The following is a 22,323-nucleotide window of genomic DNA, read 5'->3' as shown; positions in this document are numbered from 1 at the left end:
ATTATGGGGRAAAACAATCCCTTTTGTTTGTCTTTCAGATGTGCTATCTCATAACTTGATCAGACACCCTCTACTTCTTCTGTCAGAAGAATCAGTAAGTAATCTTCCCTTTGCACTTTTTCCATGACATCTAYCAGATACTTCTAATTCCAGGTTTTCACTAGACTGTAGAGTTGTATTCAGTTTTATATCTTCTTGTATGGAAAGACCYATACCTCTGATAACCCTTTTGCCCTTTCCAGTACTTGTATATTGTTCGTCAGATAGCAAGACCAGAACTGTCCACAATGATCTGGAGGTGAATGYATTCTGTTTTCTTTTGCCTATGAGAAGAAATTTTCTGTATTTGAGCAAGTGAGACCTTTTAATCCTATAATAATTCCAAGTCCATCCATTCCCTTCCCCCCTGCCTCACACACCAGGAGCATTAGCTAATTTGGTATACATCACATGGTATACATTTGGTATACGTGATGACTGTCCGCGAAGAGATTACTTTTATATTGGTGTAGTCATATGCTTGAGGATGACTGCGGGAATCCTTCACTCACTAAAAGGCAATTCCCCYGGGAGAACTGCACTCTGACACAGCCCAGATGGACTTCTTTTGAGGTTGGTCCCATCAGGATGTGTCTTTCCAGAACATTTCTAGGTGACCGTTCCTGCCTCCTTCCAATTCTGACACATATCTTTTGTGATTGTAGCTAGTCCAAGATGATATCTTGAATTTCTCTGCAGTTAGACTTTTTCGTGAGGGGATGGGACAAACTCTTTTCAGTTGTCCCATGTGACAGGACAAGAGGCAATGGGCAGAAATTGAAGCACAGGAAGTTCYGCCTGCACCTGAGGGRGAATTTCTTCMCTGTGAGAGTGACGGAGCACTGGAMCAGGTTCCACTACACAGAGAGGYTGWGKAGTCTCCTTCTSTGGAGATCTTCAAGGCCCGCCTGGATGCAACCCTGTCTAACATGCTCTAGGTGACCCTGCTGAGCAGGGGGGTTGGACTAGATGATCTCCAGAGATCTTTTCTAACTTTACTGATTCTGTAATTCTATAATTTCTTCTGTATTTAGTTGGTGGTCAAAATTTGTCTGCTTCTGTGGTGATTCCAGATGTACATGTGTTTGTGAAGCAGTGAAAATTTTGCAGTGATATATCACTGTTTATCTTGATGCTAAAATTTGGGTTCCTATCAGGGTACCTTGTTTATCAGAACCTCATTACCTCTCAGCCAGGGATCTCCACAGCTAACAGTATTTCATCTCAATATAAGGTTGGATGCCCGAGTTGCTGGTGAACAGAAATCTGCAGGCTGTACAAAGTAGTAYAGCTGTTAGTACTTGACCTTTTGGGAGATGCAATTTAACTCAGCCTCAATCTACTACAGAGTTGAAAGTGTATTTTAAACTTTCTATCCTTTTTTCAACCACCATTGATTGTTTTGTGTTTTTAATCTCTCTCAGGTCAAAGGCAAGTGATACATTCTGGTTGTCTTTTCCATTAAGTAAACTTTTTACTGGGTGTCAGAAACAGCTGCTACATGTGTCCAACTTTGGAAACTGGTGGACTTCCCTACTTTTATGCCCTTTCTGATGAATTGCCCAGATTTACACCTATGTGAATCCACAAATAAAGTTTATTGTCCATCTTGCTTTCTTTGAAATGTAATGTAACATTAAACAATATCCAGCACTTCTATCTTAAAACATCGAGGTATAACAGCAATTTATAGAAGTATCTGCTACTTATGGGAAGAAAAATATCTTTATTAAAAACTGGCTGATCTTCATCTTTACAGGTAGGTAACTTTTATAAGTCAGGCAAGAGAACAAAGCATCCAACACTAAGGCAGTAGTGAGAAGTGTTAGATGTTTATTTAGTTACTTGGCAGGACAAGAAATCAGTGAGAACAGATTTTGGAACAATAGTGAAAATGAAGTGTAACTTTAAGGCATAATTGGTGTTTTAAGTTTCATGAAACCCCATTGCACTGTTCCCAAACACTCACTACAATAAGATATGTTGTTGTTACTCCGTGATAATTAACAAAAGTTATTTAGAAAGAACTAGGAGTTATTAAGTATTCAAAAGACTATATAAATAAGGAATCTATGAAAGACAAAGTGAAAATGCTGTGTCTGAAACTGTTGTCTTCCWAAGATACAGCTCCCTCGGTTCTGAGATTTGTTAGAAACCTTACAGACTAAAGCCCTAGTTTAAACGTGACAACTGAATCTTTTCAAAGCTCTCAAATTACTTAAGCCTTTTTGCTGGAGTATTTAGTCTTATCCTTCAGAGCATGGTGAATCAGATGATCATGCTCACTTTTAAGGCCAGTTAAAGGAGAAATGTGCAGAAGCAGAGATCTGAAGTAGTGTTTGCTATAAAAATCTGTACTAATGGCCATGGACCGTGGCCAAATCAGATGTTGGTCTATTAAAGCCTTGCAGTTGGCACAAATTACACTAATGATCTTGGGGAGCAGCAAGGGCTGCTCTTGGCAATTGGAGGATGTCTGCTTCCATGGGCTCACCCTCACGGGATCATAATGGAGAAAAAGGAAAATGTGACYGGGTTCCCTGCAGGGTCCAGGTATGCTTTCTCTGGTGTGCCAGTAGGAGTCTCTCTAGCATAACAGCCAGGTCAGGCAGGCTGTTGGGGGGCTCAACCCTGGCCATCCCTTCCTTAGGGACCTCAGCTAGYCCTAATGCATAGTGGGCCATAACGGCTTGTTCTTCCCACTCAGCTTCCACAACCAGCTCCATGAATTGGGTTGTGTAGTCAAAAGACAACTGCCTCCCTTACTGGAGCACCARCAAGCTGCAGCCACAGCTGCAGATTGTCGCTCCCCTACAAATACTCCAGAGCAGTGAATGAAGTCATGGGGGTCATCAGAACAGCTGAGGAGCTTTTTGGAGCCTAGAACATATGTCTTATGTTTAAAAGATTACAACTGCACTGAGGATTTGCAACAGCTTTCCACCCTGATTGAAGACTCCCTATTCCAACAGCATGTGCCTGGAAGGCACCTGTGACTTCATTTAGGTGCTGGGAGCTAAGGCATGTTTCAGCTGTGCATGTTTGAGTCCTGGGCCCTTGATACTTGCGTTGGTGCCAAGATCTATCCCTGCTTTTGCAGCCAGCATGGACTGCAACTCAATTCTACAGTGAAATGTCAGAATAGGACATCTGCCAGGGTCCCCACTGCGTGAGCAGCAAGAAAGGGAGAGCAAGGGTAGGTAATCTAATCTCCATTAGATTAGATGCAAATATGAGTTTGACTTTTATAGTCTGAAGTCGATAATTTCTGCCTTGCACTGTGAAACACATGGGGAAACAATCCTAGCTGGTGAAGTAAATAACTTGTGTTTGCTCTATAGATTTTCAAAGAATTTGCTGAAGAGCTATGTGGTAGAATCCAATTTTTAAGATAATGTCAATTCTCTTCTTACATGTCAGTCTGTATCTTTAGGTACTTAAAATTTAGCTAATACATAAAACCAGYTGTTYTCATGTGTCAGATCTTTACCCTTTTAACTGAAATTCTGCACTAGGCTTTTCAGTCTCRTAGTGCTGAACTATCAAACTGTTCATGCAAGTTCACATTTAGAAAACACAGAAAAAAGTTTCTTTAAAATTCAGTCAYATAAGGTCCCTACCTCAGGTTCATTTTCCATCATTTGTATTTTCTGAACTTGTGGGGAGTTATYCTATTTCACTTTTTGTYTATCTGCATYGCRTATTTTAAAAGCAAACACTGATGCTGAGTTCTTTGTGGCTGAAAAGTTTATAAAACGTTAAAGAGGATGGTTATTTTGTTCTCCTTTTATTTGCTAAGGATAAACACAGCTTAATCACAATGTGAAGYTGGAAATGTGTTTGCAGCTTTCCAATTAGGCAAGGGGAAATGGCAGCATGTGATCAGCTCTCCACCTCGTGGGAAGACTGGCAACTGCTGCCACTGAGTTAGTGAAGGCTCTGGCTCCATCAGTGCTAGCACTGGTGACAGGGCACACGCTTATGGGACTCTCTCAAAGTGGAACAGAGCCCTCCTTCAGCTGCCTGGAGTTACACTGCTCACCACGGGTTTATTCTTGAAGCTAAAGAAGCTTCAAAAGCTTTTGAGGCATTTAGGTCTGATTTTGCAGAATTGCTGTTAAGGGTGCACCTCTAGCTTCTCGAAAGTCACTTTTGGTTGAAATGGGCAGTGATGTCCCACCAAGCAGTAGTGGATAYGTCCCATCAAGGTTATACAGAGCTATGTTTAACCTGAGGTAACAGAATGTAAGGCAATGAATGCTCTAAATTAGGATTCCTACAAAAAAATGTTTTTTCCCTACAAAACCCAGCATGCAGGCATCATAGACAGCATACTCCCAAGATGAGAGCTAGACACAGGCGACAGTGTGACTGCACTATGAAAGACATACAGTAACAAAAGTTAAGAAAGAAAAAAACCATCAGGCTTACTACYGAGCTCTTTTTCTAAGGAGGAAGAAATCTTTCAAATTTTTTCTTTGAGGAGAGAGGARGAGAAGGAGATATTTGAGCCAGTACCACTTTCAGTAACTACAGGCACACTTACATGAAAAATTACTTTGAAAAGTGACCGGTTTTATAGAGGTTATCAAACTGCATAATCCAAATRCTCCATTTTGTCTGAACGCCTAGAACGAAAATTGGCTTAGTTTCCTCAGATAAACGCAGCTAGTTTACTCTTCCACTTTAGCCAGCTTTGCATTAGTGTATGAATTCTGCCTAAAGAAGAATTAAGCCAAAACYGGATGCAAACTCAAATGACAATTTCATATGGAGAAGAGAGGTAACAACCAGGTGACTKTAAATGCCATCTACTTAAGTTCTACTGTAATTGTAACAAAAGGCTTAAAAATAGGCCTTTTTTTCTTTCTCCAAAAAAATGATTGTTGCAAATACTCATTTCTGTAAAGAAATATTTGAAAATGAAAATTGAGTGCTAGTGACTGAATGTCASTTTAAGTTTGATGACATCCTGGAACCATGTGAACCATCCCCTGGACTCTTTCATTATAAATGCTTATTCTGAAACTCCAGGGTGACAATTTGCAGCACACAGAGAAGTAAAGAAAAAAGTGAGTAAATTCAATTAGACACTGCAAACAGTGTGTGGGATGCTGAAATGATTTTTTTTTTTGAATTGTTTTCATCTTTAATGCAAGAATACCTCCACATGTAAGTTGTCTAAATGCTACTGTAGAATACTTGCTATTCTACTCACTATATCCAGCTTACAAAAAGTAGGTACTATGAAGACAACCTTTATGAGTAGGCAGTGGGCTTTATTTTCTGGAAAAGAAAGGTAAGAACTTTTTTTTTTTTTTTTTTTTTTGTAAGATCTTCTTGCATGCAGCACACCTAGCTTTTGACATCTATGATGCCATGGACATGATTTCTAGGCAATAGCAGTGCATAGAACCTAACACTGATACGTAATCTGCCTAAAGTTCCCAATTTTGATTTTTCTCTGGAGAAAGCTGCTAAGCTTCACTTGTAACCTAGTCTTGCTTGTCATGCTGAACAGTAGTTTTGTGGAGCCTGTCTCCTTCCCTAGGCTGTGACTCAACATACCAACAACTGGCTATCCCTGTTTTAGCCATTTYGGAATTAAAGCAAGTCCCGTGGGTYGTGCTTACATCATGCAATGTAGAAATGCTTAGGAGCTCCAAGACAGCCAGAACAAGCTTGAGCAGATGTGCTGCAGCTACTCTGGTTTGCGATACTGAGCTGAGCTCCTTTAGTGGAGACAGATGTGCTGGCCTGTTTCTGGGGCTAACATAATTGATACTAGCAGAGTACCCACACGCAGCCCAGAATATATATTACTTGAACAACATCACATAAGCAGTACTACTTGACTTTAAAAATACCAACACCCAGCATCTGTATATTAGGGATATTGCCCGAGTCATCAGAAGCTCTGAGGCAAAAAAGACAGTATTAATGCAATAGAGTACAAACACTACTCAGTGGATAAAGCAGGAAGTCATCCAGCGTAGGGCTAMAAAGATGATGAGAGGGCTGGAGCACCTGCCTATGGGGAGCGGCTGYGAGAGCTGGGCCTSTTYAGCCTGGGGAAGAGAAGACTGAGGGGGGATCTGATCAATGTGGACAAGTACCTGAAGGGAGGGTGTCAAGGGGACAGGGACAAACTCTTTTCAGTTGTACCACGTGACAGGACAAGAGGCAATGGGCAGAAATTGAAACACAGGAAGTTCCACCTGAATATGAGGGGGAATTTCTTCCCTGTGAGAGTGACAGAGCACTGGAACAAGTTGCCTAGAGAGGTTGTGGAGGCTCCTTCTCTGGAGATCTTCAAGGCCCGCCTGGATGCAACCCTGTCTACCATGCTCTAGGTGACCCTGCTGAGCAGGGAGGTTGGACTAGATGATCTCCAGAGGTCCCTTCCAACCTCACTGATTCTACAATCCTCTCTAGCACAGCAGTTAGCAAAGGTCACTATGCAATCAMTGTCTTAATGGAATTAAGACAATTTTTAAAATGATGCACAACAGAACTCAAATGTTTTACATGCAATATATTTCACCAAACTCCATCAAAAAAATTAAATTAAATACATAAAAAATATTTTACTTTTTAAAGTTTTATTTGTTTTTATGGAGACTTAAGGACATCAGGTGAAAAAATACATTTTATGGACAAAAAAATTTGCTTTTCTAATCTTAATAAATAAGACAGTTAAAATAATAATCACAATCACAATTAATCTGAACAATGACAGGCACAGATGATAKCTCAGAAGCAGCTGACTTAGAGGAAAGCAATGCAGCTTAGAACTCTCTCTTGGTCAGCTTGGGTTCTAGTGCCATCTGCTGAAATAATAGCATCTTCCCCTTCCAAACACAGCTAGTATGCAATTTAAATGAATCCACTGCCTTAGAGGGCAATAGGTAGAGAAAGGTCACACAGAAGATGAACTGCTTGAGTAATCTAAGTGCACATCCAGAGTGCCATACACCGAATGCAGCAAATTGAGAACCTTCTCTTGAATGACATCAACCTGCTCTGAAGGGCAATAGTCATCCAGACTTGATCTGTAAAACAAGGATTGGAAGAAAGGCATCATCATCATCACATTTTATATTCTTATAATGCTTTTTATCTAGGGACCTGAAGTAACTTCCAAGCTGCGGCAAGTTCTGCCTCTCAAGAAGTGCCTCTTCAAGACAGCCTGCTGTGTTTGCTCTCAGAACTAAAAAAGGTAAGAATTTGCCTGAAGTTGTACAGAAAGCCTGCAGCAAATCAGAAACATGACCTATTCATTCCTCAAGTTTTGCTGTCTTCCTGTCTCTGACATAAAACATGTTGTCAGTCAAAATTCAAGCAAATCCTTTAATTAAAGCATTTGTGAAAAGTTAGATTGAGAAATTCAATTGTTACTAGTAAAATAGGTAGAAAAAAATTGAAAAAAAAAMCCCAAACTTTGTGATCCCTGGAATATCAAATTTGTACAGTCTCTACTAAATGAACTGCAAACAGATATTGTTAAAAAAAATAGCTGACTTCTTGGATTTCACATTTATTAAGATCTACGTAAATGATTCAGTATTTCCTCTGCAACAGTGGGCGATATCCCTGTAGTAGGCGCAAGGAATATCTTTGTTTTATTTTAGGTATTAGCCATGCTATTTCTTTCAGCCAACCTCATGTAAGATTCTGCTACTGTTGCCTGCAATTTAAAGCACAYTCAGTATTTTTCAAGTAATAAATTACAATAATTTGTCAACAGCTACACTGTAGTCTTAGAAGTACATCTCTCCCCTGACCTCAAACTCCATCCTGTTCTCACAAATAATTCTCTTACAGTGCTGAGAACATAAGTCTTTCCCATGTTAAGCTTTATTAGAGCTTTCTAGATTAAATGGGTTTGGTATTCTATTATATGAAACCCCTTCCCTCTTCCATCAAAGTTTCACTGAAAAGAGAAATCCTATCTGTCAGGCAACGAACCCTTGACAGGGAGAATGGACAGAGTAATTTCAGCCCATGCAGGTTTGCCCAAGCCAGCTTTGCTCTAACTAGCTCAAGTAACAGGAACAGCGAAGATGCGTCAGTATGAACTTCAGCAATGGCTACCAAATGAAACATGTACAAGGTCTCATCAAAGGYTTTACACAGTCTGGAGTGAGGCTCATTAAGTCATCATGATTTCACTGCTGTCAGAATCTGTGCTAGCTCCTCTTAAGGCCAGTAAAGTTAGCTATCTTTGCTGAGACAGAATCTTCCCTTAGCTGTGTAGCTACTGCCACTGCATTATGATCAATATTTTCAAATGTCAACTTTCACCACACTTTACAATAAGAGTTTAAGATAAGTCAACCAATGTCATTGAATCATTTAACTCTATAAGCACAGTCTAAGTGTTTTAAAATAAAAACTTTCACATACCGAGCAACTGTTACAAGTGTTGGTTTAGGCATATTTTTTAGCAGAACTTTAATTGATTCTATGAGGCTTTCTATCTCCTCTTCAGTGCTAACATGGTGGGGAAGCTCCATATAATCACAGGTTAGTCCAGCCTGATGGACCTACATGTAAATTAAATGCAGAGATTTTAATTTCTCTTGACTAGTTATTAACACAATTTATCTGTGCAACTCAAGTCCCTAAGTTACTTTCCCTAGTCAATTATTTTATAAATCTTCAAACTTTTTTTTTTAAAGAATTTTGTAGGTTGTATATATTGTTTCAGTATTTCCATTAAAATATAGCTATTCTATCAATTCAGAATYTGCTGCAGTCCTTGAAGATGGCTGATCTTTTACAAATAGAAGACTTAATTTAAATTCTATAAATCATAACAACAGATCCAGGTTAAATGAAGCTTTACTTTACAGGAAGAAGMTTAGAATGTGAGTCTTGAAAGGGCATATTATTAATGTTGCCTAAATATAGATAAGCAAAGTAGAATTTTAGAAGCTTAAAAGAAAACAGTTGGCCTAAGTAATAGGACTTAAATAATAAACTATAGTAAAACAACAAAACCCCCACAAAGTCCTGAATCAAGAAGTAAGTCTAAGAAGCACAGTCTTTTTCCTCTGYGTTGAGGCTATGCTTTTAAAAGCTGTGCTTCTGTTCCTAGTGACCTACCATTTCATAGTCTGGGCTCTCCATTCTGGTTTTCARACTGTGTACAAGTTGAACAAGTGGCTTCATTCTGCAGTTAAAACCAAAAGTTGTTATGTAAACAGTTACAAACACTCATATTTAATTCTCAGTTGTCAAAGCACAGACAGAAGTTACTGAAAACACCCTACCAGCATCATGGCCTAAAACTTTAAAACAAAACTTGTGTCTCAGTACCATCTTACYAAACCTGCAAACCATCAAACCAAACCTGCCTCTGGCAACAGACAACAGAACTTGCATGACGCTGTGCACGGCTCACCTTGGAAAGTTTACCATGACAGTGGACTTGCTTTTCCTTTGTTTGCTTTGCCTGACTCATTCTCCTTTAGAATTAGAGGAAAAATGGTAGCCTTTTATAGGTCCTATCCAGCATCCCTCCTTTTCTGTTAGCACAGTGCTGGGTTAATCAGTTCCTAAACTATTGTTTGCACTGTAGAACTAAGAATTTCTGAATTCAATCTATTTTCCTTAGGTGTAAAACTAAGGCATGTCTCATGTAGACTAAATGATATAGCAAGCACTTCTGGCCTTACAGAAAAAAGTTATGACAAAACTGTAGGTTAATACACACRTCCACAGGTTACGTTTCTTTCTACTGGAAACTGAAATATTGTAAAGTATTGTATATTATTAAGAAACTGTTTTGAAAAGTTACCTCCTTTTGACTCAGGCTACTAGTCTACAGTACATAATTGTTTTTAACTCAGTGYTCTTCTGATAGCAGGCTTTTTTTCTCTGGAGCTATGTCCCTGTTTGCACTGCTGACTCTGACAAGACAATGCAGCAGGGTAAGTCTGGATGTCTCTTGCAGCATTGCTTCTGTGCTAGGCCAGGGATGAGAGCCTTGCGTACTGGGCTCCAAAAAAATTCCTCGAAAAACAGAGAAACCGTACTGGCACTGACATGGTTTCTGTATTGCAGTAGAAAACTGAATTTTGGATAGAAAAAAAGACGGTATTAACATAATGCATTGCATGGGAGAATCAAAAAACTATTCATRTTGGCAGGGAGAAGGTAAAGGCCTCTTTCAGAAGAGGAGGGTTTTACACTATTTAGAGATCTCCTACCCAGGATACGAAGCCCATTTCTGTAGTGTCTCTTCATCATCACTGTCACACAAGTCTGCAAATGCTGCTTCCAGGTCTTCTAGCTGATGAACACGGTTTTCAACACAATCCAACAAGCCCTCCTTTGAACATATTACCAAAAAAAAAAAAAAGTAAAATTTATTTATTTTAGCTTGATCAGGTTAGTCTATAGGTAAAATTCTGAAACAATTGTTCTGGTRGAGATAAGGAAACAGATACAACTGTTCTTGCACAGTATCTTTTCAAGAGAAACAGTAGGAAGGCCTGCAGAAATTGTTACCTTCAGAAGACATGATTTCTCTTTGGTCTGTCTTTCCTAAGTGGAAAGGAAAGACATAAACATTTTTCCATAAACAAAGTTGCCACATCTATATTCCAAGAGCATACACTGGGGAGAGCTTAGAAACTGTATTCGACTAATTGTTGGATTAATTTGTAAAGTCTTGAAATGCTGCAGCATTTTTTGAATCGGATATGAATATACAGGGACTCAGAAGAATCTGAGCTTTACATTGTCATAAAAGGAAAGTTTCAGGATTTTTTAGATCAAAAATTAATGGATATTACTAAATCAAATGTGTTTAAAAAGAATTTCAAAATCAGCTATTTGGTGTTTCAAGGCCCTGATCCTGCAAARGTTTATGCGCTGTCTTAAGAAGTTCAGCAAATATGTCAGAGCAATCTACTGGAATAAGTGAGGCTATTYACATGCATATAGCTGTGCATGCCAATATTTGCAGAAGTAGGTCCTACATAACACATCAAATGAAAAGCAATGCTTGGCATAATTGGTATAAAAGATACTCAGTGCAGTGTTGTGTGAAGGAAAATTATGCAAAAGTACATTGGAATAGACAGATAACTATTAGGAACATAGTGATTCCCTCCCATGTGTCCACTAAGCTTATCATATGCCAGATGCCTCTTCTTTTGGCCAGTAATACCACCTTGGAGCTAATTTTTGAGAGGAGCTTAGGGTATCACTCTATCATGGGCTATGAATCAGACACTTTTCAAAGCTGCACCAGTAACTAATAGTAAAGATATATGTCTAATCAGCCTCTATATTACTTTAAAAAACAAACAAACAAACCACTTCTATCTTGCTGTGTAGTATAGCAGAAATGTACCTGTAATGGTACCCTGGAACTATTTAAGACCATCAGACCCAAATCCCTTTAAGATACTAGACACTCAAGCRATTTCATGTATGCTTGGAAAATATGAACTCCCCTAGTTTTCTTCCTTCAGCTCCTGTATGTTGAGTGTTTCACCACAAAACCATCCATGAATTAGTTCTTGCTAACCATTTCAGCTGCCCTGAAATCACATTGGGAAATTAATCACAGCACTTTACACCTTCCACATTTAACTAACTTTTAAATATGTACCCTGGCACCTTGCTGACTGAGAAACATGAAAATCAGCTTGACCTAAGCTTCCACATATCATCATTTCCTTATATATACAAATTAATATTTACTAATTTGTGATACCAGTATGTGTTCAATCTGCCTGTAATTGTCTTCAGATAAAAGATAAAATCTTGTTTGGAAATTGTTCGGTGTAATGACCATTGCTATGACTGTCTCCAAGGTTTGGACTCGGAGTTAAATGACCGTATTTTGGCAGCAGCACCAGGCTTACATTTCCATGCCTCAAAAGCACACAGCACATACAAAAAAAAAAGGGCGATTACAGTGGTACAATACTTGCCTGTCCACATCTAAACAAATAGGTAGAATACCAATTAGGCATTTAGCACAGCTCTGTCTCTCAAAGGAGAGCAACTAGGGGGAAGGGCTGCTGAAAGAACACACTACTGAGCCATAAAAAGGAAGAGACTACAGATGACTAACTATGTTTTGATCTCTTTCTTGTCAATTACCATTTGTTTACACAAATTAAATTTCACACTCACGTTAAATATCTATGCAGTTCATACATCTAACCAAAGCATTTATTAGGAAAGAATTCCTAAGGCGCTGCTGATTAGCATTCAGCATGATGCATGGCTTAATTGCAGATCACTTCATTAAGCACCTTTCATAGGCTCCTTCCTTGACATAACTCACTTTTATTGAGTAAATAAAAAGAATCATTCCCTCATATATTCCACAAGGAAATACTGTACCTCTGTTGCATTTCTATGAGGCTTCTTAAAACCGTACAACTCTTGCAAGAGCTCATATTCTGTCTTTGAGAAAGAAAAAAAAAAATTAGTCTCTTCAAGTGAAAAAATAGTCTTCAGTGCTCACCATCTTCAAGAAAAGAACCATTTTACCACAAAAGTTCATYCACTTCCATACTGCAGACAACTCTCTAAATGTAGGTGACAAAGAGAATGAGAGGCTTGAGGATGCAATACTTGATGGCCTCAGCCAAACACTTGACAACTGTTAAACGTTAAATTTGACTTAAGTAGCACAACTTTAGCAGTAAAGTATTTAAGGGCTTTGCTGTCGAGATTAATCAGACACTTCAAACTAAACATGCTTTTTGCTGCACTGAGGTTCTAATGAGTTGCTGGGAGGGGAAAAAAAAAGTAGTAGATTTGGAGGGCAAGCAAAAAGAATATGAGAATATGGCTTKAAAGGAAAACAGAGTAGGTAAAAGTTTAAATTGGATGGCCAACAAAGATCATATGGAATCTACTATGGCAACTTGCTAGCCCCTACTCCTCRATAATACTCAGGTATAATTGATCAAGGATAAACGGATCTTATTCTTTACTAAATAGCATTAAAAAAGTGAATGCTTGTGATTTTTTCAGTAAAGGGAAAAAGATGGGGTAGACTAAGAGACTACTGAATTTTACAGAAATATGAAGCACCTTTAGGGCAATGTTTTGGATTTAGGGACTTTTTTTGTGTAAACACAACACACTTCTGAACTAATAAGCCACACTTAACTTTTACTTTTTCCTTAGATTCTTGTGTTCCAAGTGTTAACTTGGGAAACACGTTTTGGTGGAACTATCTTACGTCACAACAGTGGGTTCACACTTTAGAAATAGTAACTGCAATTGAGATTATTATATCAAAAAGGCACACTGGGGTTCTGTATAAGCCCATTTCTGAAAGTGTTTCCTAGAACTGAGGGCCTATCATAACAACAATAAACTCCTCCATTATTTTTTTCAAAATGTATTTTAAGCCCTAACCAGGGCACTAGATTTTATTCTCCTAAGGCAAGACCCCAAGGGTGCTTCCCCTTCATCTTATATTTCTCTTTGTGATTCAAAACAACTTGCATTGCAGACATCTGATGTTATTGTGATCACAAATACTGAATGTCATCAGCCAATATAGACTAGAAACACTATATTCACTTCAATAGAGTGGACAGGAAAGCAGTACTCCAGCTGAAACTGAGAAGTGTTAGATGCTCTCCAACACAGGCTGAGGCTAAAACAATTTTCCACAGAATTATAAATACAGATCTAATTGCTAGAAACAGTCAGGATATCATAGAATAATTTGTAAACCTGAGCGTTACACCCAATTTTCAAGGTAAATAGTATCAGAGACAACAAGCATTTGTTCATTGTTCCACCGAGTCCAAACATAGTGGAACTGGGAGTCCTAGCCTCTCACAGAGGGAAGTTACCACTGTTTGGATATTCAGCAACACCATGCCTTTTTGAAAGGCAAGATCTTACAATACCATCGTGACACTCCAAAAGCACACTACGGTGGTGGGGTGGGTAGAAGAGAGAAAGTCTGCCATCCGTCCTTGATAACCCCTGCCATGAGTACTTGAGATATCACCACTGAAAACCTACTTTGGAAAAAAGACACCTCAGCTTTTGTGTTCTGGGTAAAACAGCAGAACCCTGCCAGGCAACTCTGGCCTGGAACATGTACTCGACAACCATCTCAAATTTAAAGGTCTACCCCTATTARCTTGCTATGCTTCTCTGGTGCATTGACCTCCCTTTTCTGAGGGTCTGTCTTCCAAATATTTGCAATGATTCATTAACCATGATCAGCTGATTTGCTAGATTCAGCTTAGGTGAGGGTTTCTTCACAGACATCATTGTCCCTCTGGCATTTATTCTATTAGAAATGTTAAGAGGATTGTCTACATTCATGCTTACCTGCGTGTACATTTCTTTAAATGGATTTTTAACTGAAAAAAAATCTAAGTCAATGTCTAAAACATATGCATCCCCTTTCTGTAGTACTTGGCAAATATCTTTACCAATCTCCCTTATCAGGCATTCACTGTTTCTGAGCGAGCTTGAAGYTGAACACTCTGACAAGGTTTCTGTCCTGTTTTGTGTGCTTGCATTTTGTATTCCCTTGTTCTTCACACCTGAGGAGCTGTGATCAAGGTCACCAAGAACCACTGATGAAGAGGCAGAAACAGTGCTTGCTGTGTCATCTGTATTTAGCTTCATTCTCTTAGCAGACTCTGTTTTGCCATTTTCTTCCTGGCTGTTCAATGCTTCAGTAGGATTAATGAGGATGACATGTAAACTTAAAGGCTTCTGGTTTTCTAGCTGATCAGCAGGAACATAAAGACCATCGCTTAGAAAGTAATGATCTGTACCTGTAACCCTGTAAGCGAGAATAACTCAAAGTTAATATACATCTTTGTAAATAGCTTAGAAACAAGCATGTACAATTACAGGATCCTGGGGAAAAAAAGAATAAATGTCTGACGGGTAACAAAAGGAATTTAATTGTATACATAAGACTTATCTTAATTTGCAGGCATTTGAATTTAAACTGGATTTTTTCTACCTCTTCTTATTGCTGAATCAATATATTAAAATTAATTTTACAGTATTGACAATAGCTCTACAAGGTTTCCAACGGTAAGAGAAAATTTTACAGTTCTCTGTTTTACATGTGGGGAGAGCAGGTAACCCAAGGACAAATAGATACATATTGATGGAATCCACTGAATTGTAGCACTAAAAGCACCACTTACATGAAACTTTAAGTAATATTTCAAGCTATATTTCTGTACATTAAGCTTTTAATGTCATAAATTCAGATCAAAAAAAATGTTTAAGATAAAGCATAAACTTCTGCTCACTCATGTAAAGGCCTCATCTGATTATAATATATCACTGTCAAACACAAGGACAGACAAATTTGGAGTCTGTGTCTTGTGGCTGGATTATCCTGAGCCTGCTAAGGTAGAACCTGGATCACAGCTTCATCTTTTTGATGAGGCATTCACAGAGCCTCTCCTCAGAGATTCTCTGGTGTTCGATATAAACAAATTCATRCCACAGTCTTTCCCTCAGTGGGACACTAACTTAGGTATCTATCACCTATCCAGCCACCTGCCATCAACAAAACTTTTAGGGAGTTCATATTTCTGACTCCTTCATGATTTTTATAAGCTCAGAATCTGAAGCCATCTTTAAAAGGCAGTTGGAAACATTGATTTCAAAGTTGCTAAGGCGACCACGGGATCTGTGGGAGAGCTATTCAATCATTAAACAGTATGTTTCTGGAGGTGTGCTAATTGTCATGGTTAAATGTTACTGAAAGCACAAGCTTTTGTATTGTCATTTGAGTTTAGACCATATTCAGAACTGTAGGGTTTTTATGTTTTATTCCAGATGGTAAAGCAAAGTATTTATTCACTGTATTCTGTTTAACTTGCTTCAAAATATTTATTCCACTTGTAAATATCTAAGGTGTATAAAATCACAGTGCAGTGAATATGGCGAATGCAAAATTGATATTCACTAAATTCCACAGAATTAGAACGAGGAATGCTCACTGAAATCAGAATCATAAAAATATTAAGATTGTAAGAGACATTGGAGGTCTCTAGTCCAATTTGCTGATCAAAGCAGGACTAACGTCAAAGCTAGATTAGACTGCCCATGGCCTTGTCCAGCTGAGCATAAACTGTCTCAAATGATGGAAATTGCACTGCCTGTCTTGGCACCTGTTCCAGTGCTTAATTAGTAGAAAACCTCACCAGAAAACCACAATCACAGCTGGGACCATACAAAAGTCTTACCAGCAAGGCCAAGGGCTGTTCTCTTCTATTCACAGGATAAAAAGGCCTTATGTGCATTGAATGCCCAGTTTTGTCACAACAGAGATGACAAACTTTGTCCTGATTGGCACATTCAAGGTCAGTTTAGAAAAGAGAAAAAGCTACCCCTTGCTTTCTCTCTAATCATTGTTTTGTTATAACTCCACCAAACAGGAGCTATGAAACCAGCTGCTCTGCTGAATCCCTTCTTTCAGTCAGTCGCACTCCATTTAACCATGTAAGATCACCCTAAAGGACAACATACTGAAAGAACTACCCAAAAATAGGAATTTGGCTATAGCATCAGAGATCAAAACAAAGTAAGTGTTTTTTTTCCCCATTTAGCCTAAATATGATGCAACTGTTCATCCCATCCAGAACAGTTTGGAATACCAAAAATTTTTATYAGAGATTACAGCTTTCTGAAGAACAATACTGTGAAATAGAGTTGTGTAAAAAGTTATGATGGATTTCATAACACTTAGTAGCATCCCCTTTTAATTTCCAGCCAGTTCTACCCAGCAACTTCATTCACTTAATTCTACCTTATTTTCAGACTGTAATATAGATAGTGAGATTCTAACCTAACTCATATTTGAGTTAYAAAGGAAGAAGGAAATCTCGCCAATAATTCTGTTTTAAATGACAGAGAAAATAACGGATACATTAATGAGGATGTTGGAAAATAAGGTTTCCCTCATTTTTAAGTCTTAAATATCCATTATCATGTGATCATATACATATAACTTGACATGTACTAGATGTACAACATGAGTGAAAAACGGGCTGGACCAACATGTCCAACAGTAACTGTCAATGGTTTTAAGTCCAACTGGCAAGTCTCACTGGTTGAGAAGTATTCTTTAGAGATCGGTATTGTCTGTCAGCTTTATTAAAGCCCTCGACAATACACTCTTGGCAAGTTTACACGCAGYGCTGAACCCAGGGGAGCAGCTAGAAGGAAGAGCTGGCCTCCTTAGGGACCTAGACAAGCTGAAGTAATGGTCTACAGGAACCTCAAGTTCAACTAAAACAAATGCAAGGAAGGTCCTGCACCCTGAACAGAATAACCCCATGCAGCAGTAGAGGGTACAGGCTGGGCACAGACTAGCAATGTCCTGTAGAAAAGGACCTGGAAGTCTTTACAGAAAGCAAGTTACGAGCAAGCATTACACCCTTGCAGCAACACAGGTTGGCCAGAAAATTTTGTGGTATTTACAAAAATACAGCCAAAAGGTCAAGGGAAGAAATTATTTCGCTTTACTCAGTGCCAGTGACACCACATTCGAATTACTATGCCCAGGTTTCGGTCCCCTGGGACAGGAGAGATGACAACAAACTGGGAAGTGTCCAAAGCAGAGTTGCTGAGATGATTAGAGCACTGAACACATAATGAACACAGAGAAACTGAGGGAACTGGGCTTTTGTCTTCATAAAGGAAGGCTGAGGAGGATCTAATTGCTGTCCTTTGTTCCCCAAATCCTCCGTTAAAAACGGCTTTCTCAGATTTGGACTTTAATGAAGAGAACTAATTTAAAACTTGGCTAGATGAAATGTGAATAGCTAGGACTTTAAGGAACAATATTAACTGTAYGTATTCACATAATTAGTCAGTCATGCTAGGCCCTAAAGAGCTCACAACTGCATATTAAGTTTTTATTGAGAAAAACAGATTTATCACTATTTTTATCCAAGAATACAAAATTAAGCCCATGAAAAGCTACATAAATAGCTTTTACATTACCAGCATATGGTAGCAGGCAGTTTACCTGATTGTAGTTGTTGATATGTCTTTCCCAATTAAAAAATCATGTTTTCCTTCTGAGATCTGCTGAGCCCAGGGTGGGTGAAGCCATATTACTTGAGAAATATGGCCAGCATAAACTGCAGGCATAATCCAGTTCTCAATACTTAATTCACTGCAATGAATGGAGAAAAATTGGAGGTTACACTGTTAGTTTCCCTTTAAGTAAAACATGGTCAAGAGCACCACAGATATCTTCCATACCTTGAAAGTACACATACAGTATACTGTGCACAGTTTGCATTATCAAAAAGTAAGAGAGCAAACTTGATTCATAAGAAAGACCCAACACATCTGTAGCACAACGAAAAAGTTAGGACAGGGTCAGCTTCACTCTTAATAGGCTACTTGGACTATAAACTACATGGATTTGTTGTCCTTTCTCTCTTGATGCATCAGACAGCGGAAACGTGCAAGGATCACAATCAACACTGTTCTAGATACCTCTGAACTGACCTCACAGGACTATTTTGTTCTGAACTGCTCTAAATAGATTTTAAATACAATCTCAGTAGTGAAGACAAATCAACCAGCACTGACAGAATAAAACTGGTCCTGATTATCAATATTCTGTTTCTGTAGCTGTACAATAGGGGTTCCAAAATTTTTTTTTGTTAGATAAATAAGATACTGACTATGGGTAGAAAGGCATAATTACATAATTCTGTTATTGATATGAATTGCCATAATAAACTGTAATATTCAATAGCTATTTTAAAACAGGAAGAGAAAGACAATAAACGTCATTCTGTGCCTTGTTACCTACTGAAGAAACTGTGGCAAAATACTGGTCCTAATGATATCAGCAGGAAAATCTTGTTCAATTTCACACATTCAGCATGTCACTGYAGACGATGTTATTGCAATCAAAATGCAGACTTTTCAGAATGAGGACAGAAAGGCTGTTCTAAATCTACAGTTCTCCAGATAAAAAAGATTAGTATTAAGATTGCTGTCCCATTATCCAGAGAAACAATCTGGCCTAATAACATGATATATACTGAACAACTACAAGTAGATTTGCAAGTCTCAGATCTTCTTGATATGTAACATAAACATTTGACCACACTCGTAAAGCACAAATATAACTTTTTCTCCCCCCCAAAAAAAAAAAAAAAGTGTTCAGCAAAAGTGAAAAGATGGAAGATACAACCTGGGGCTGCTTTATGCCTCTTTTGTTCATTCCTGCTATATAAAAGGTTAAATGAATATTGACTATAAATCGAAGATAGCAGAAAGTGGACTTTAGGTATTCTGATACATTACACAGGACTTTACCTAAAAAGAGCTTCTTTGTCAAATACAGTGTCTGCTGGCATATTCACAGGAATAAGGAGGTCTGGATGAGAATCAAGATGAACAAAGCTGATGTTACTGACAGGAAGATGCTTCGAACCAATAGCACGATAGATGAAAGGTAGAACCTAAAACAACACAAACAAAAATATTTCAGTTATAACCAACAAGCTGAAAAATGCAATGATGTTAATAGCAAAAGTACCAGCCCCACTTCTCTTTGCTTCTTTTAAATTTGGATTATTTCTTGGGAGATGGAGGAGGACACTGAAAACAATACCAAGAGATAAAACTCCAATGGCAAGACAGTTCATGGGGATACAACTCCAACACCAACCCAAGAACTGTGAATCACTAYGAACCCAAGAGTTCCACACAGGACAAGCTGCTGCAGAATCATAGCTTTACCCTCTCTTTTCTTCTTCACAGGAAGTCTTGTTTGTAGTGACTCTTCTCACTAATAATTTAATGCAATGCCTATTTTTTTCTCTTTCAACTTATCTCTAGAATGCCTTCTCTCTTTTGCAGAAGATTACATCCCACACCATCTTTTCCATGCTATAAAGCTTACCCACAACCTATGCATGGGTGCTGTGGAGATACAAACTTCTGAAGTGCAACTAACAGATTGTTAACTGATACAGGATGAAAACTGACCTTGCTACCATTTAAACTTCAGTTATCTTTAGATCTATTCCCCTTGAAGAGAAAGCTTAATTTCCAATCCCTACAAGATGATATAGTGGTGGCAATGAAAAGATTACCTCCCCCAACTGCCAACTTAAAAGACAGGAAAAACAAGAGATGGGTAATATCTGTCAGTTTATAACATAACAAACACTGATATTTAGTAACATCAGGTAGTGAAATGAGACAACTGAAGGCTGATTCACGATGCTTCTTAAACTGAGCTGAAGTAGATGGAGCTTCTCCCACAGTTACAAGCCAGTAGCTGCCTTAACTGCCAAAACAAATCTAGCAAGAATTATGAATCAGATTCACTGCTACACGGGGAATGTAAAGACTATAAACAGACTGGGCAATGTAAGTTACATGGGATCTCACTATTTAAATGCGAACTGAGCTACTTCTTAAGCATAAAACAGATTAAAATCACAAATTCTGAATAATGAATATACAAAACCATAAAATCTGAAATAATTGAAATCTGGATTCTATTTCACCAGACTGGTTATAAATTCTCAGTTTAGCCACTATTTATGCAATGACATGTATGCTATTGTAATAATAGATAAAATAAGGTTAAAAATAACAAGGATCCTCTAAGCTATGACTTACAGTTCTTCACAAAAGGCAAATAGCCTGGCCTACCTGAACAACTTAGAGCAATTTAAACTTGCTGTTTAAATTAGTCTAATCTTATGCAAATTTTACYGCAAATTCTGAAAGTAGAGCAGGATGAGAGAGAAGACAGGAGTCTAGAGTCTCTTATATTGCAAGTTTTATTGCTTTGAATTGAGAACAAAATTCCCTTCCCATTACTGCTGTTATTAATCAAAGCATGATTTGTTTTGATTAGACGCTTTGCATCTAGTATCATCTATCCCCAGAGAAACGTCAGTGTCAGTAATTCATCTGAACTATATGTAGTTTCTTTGAAGTTCTTATGCTTTGGGGTAAAAGAATACGTATGTTTTATAACAGACAAACTAAGGTATATACACACATATATTGAAAGCATAGTATATATTTTGGCAGGAAAAGCCTAACCTAATTTAGAAGAGAAGTACAGAAAGTAAAATAAAGAAGAATTATTAATAGTCATTATCTCAGTATCCTTATTAGAGTGACACTCTTGATTCTTGGTTACCACGGAAAAATCAACTACCACAGCATCAACTACTTCAGTGAGCCTTGGCAAAAATAGTCATCATTAAACTATCTACTTACAAGTTCAGAACAACCTTCCCTTTAATAAACTGCATTACAGTAGTGTTTTTGTCTTGCAACACACCAATAGAGTTAATGTCTTTCATTTTTTTTGTCCATCAGCTCTTCATGTCCCAGAAAYGCTTGCTAAAATCAGTGGGCTTTTGTGCCTTTGGGTAAAGAATTTACTTACTTTGGACTAAGCTCTCAGCTTGTGCTACAATAAACAAGCTATTTGAGGAATCAAAAACAGCAATTCAAAACAAACTGCTTCCAAACTGCCTTTTTCAACTAGTTAACTGAAAATAATATAAAAAATGAAAGTGCCAAATTTGACATTTCTCAGCTACTGACAGTCTACCTGCTTGTTAGAGTGTGTTTATATTTAATAGTTTGYTGCTAGCATGTCATACATTGCATAGGCCTGAGTTTCAGAGCAGYGCACTAACCCCTAGCTAATCCTAGGAGCAGTGTGATGTGGGTATTATTTTCCTTTAAATAAAGATACTACGAGGAGGAAAAAAGAGAAAGAGGGAGAGACAGAGATACATAACTGCTTAAAACACCACCTGCCTCCCCTGACGGCACTATTTAGGTGAATCGCTGGCTCCGGAGGACGATCCAGACCATCTCAACACCGAGCTTCACTCGTGTTTCATTAGCGGAAGAGGCTCGTTGTCGCGCACCGCTGCGCAGCAGGTGCGGAAAACCCCATGGTGCCGAGAGAGAAGGAGGGGGGATAAAAAAATAAAATAAAAAAAAAGGGAAAGAAACGGCTCATTTTCCCCATAAGCTGCCCCTAGCCGGGAGGAGGGTCACAGCCCCGCCGCGCTCGCCGCCAGGCCCAGGCCCTCTCCGCTGCCAGTATCACCGAGGAGCGGCCGCGCCGCGCCCGCCTGCTCTCTCACTCGCTCACTCACATCGTGGTGGTCCTCCGCCACCCACACGGGCAGCGCCGGGTAAGCCCGCAGGCCGCCCGCGCTGGGGCGCTCCCCGCCGCTCATGGCGCCGGCGCAGCTCCCTCCGGCCGGCCGCGGCCTCCACTTCCGG

At 38.7% G+C, this 22,323-nt stretch overlaps 1 protein-coding gene across 4 annotated transcripts; it reads right to left on the bottom strand.

Moving 5' to 3' along the window:
• Positions 1-6,559: 6,559 nt before the first annotated feature.
• Positions 6,560-22,317, bottom strand: CUNH5orf22 (chromosome unknown C5orf22 homolog). 4 transcript variants are annotated; one of them, XM_085304350.1, is made up of 10 exons: positions 22,194-22,275; positions 21,843-21,961; positions 19,366-19,511; positions 18,053-18,202; positions 14,374-14,836; positions 12,409-12,471; positions 10,254-10,375; positions 9,148-9,214; positions 8,446-8,585; positions 6,560-7,091 (listed from the first exon to the last, which is right to left on the bottom strand). In XM_085304350.1, the coding sequence occupies exons 3-10, from the start codon at positions 19,404-19,406 to the stop codon at positions 6,959-6,961; spliced, it is 1,179 nt and encodes a 392-aa protein (XP_085160476.1). In that variant the 5' UTR covers positions 19,407-19,511; positions 21,843-21,961; positions 22,194-22,275; the 3' UTR covers positions 6,560-6,958. The 4 variants fall into 4 exon arrangements, with proteins under 4 accessions (XP_085160476.1, XP_085160477.1, XP_085160475.1 ...); XM_085304351.1 differs by having other exon boundaries at positions 21,847-21,961; XM_085304349.1 differs by lacking the exon at positions 21,843-21,961 and having other exon boundaries at positions 22,194-22,317.
• Between the last annotated feature and the right edge of the window lie 6 nt (positions 22,318-22,323).

Source organism: Rhea americana, unplaced genomic scaffold (assembly GCF_003343005.1).
Source record: "Rhea americana isolate MKP2758 unplaced genomic scaffold, rheAme1 scaffold_207, whole genome shotgun sequence".
In the NCBI taxonomy this organism is placed as follows: domain Eukaryota; kingdom Metazoa; phylum Chordata; class Aves; order Rheiformes; family Rheidae; genus Rhea; species Rhea americana.
The sequence above is the reverse complement of the archived record's forward strand: the minus strand, read 5'-3'. Positions and strand labels throughout refer to the sequence as shown.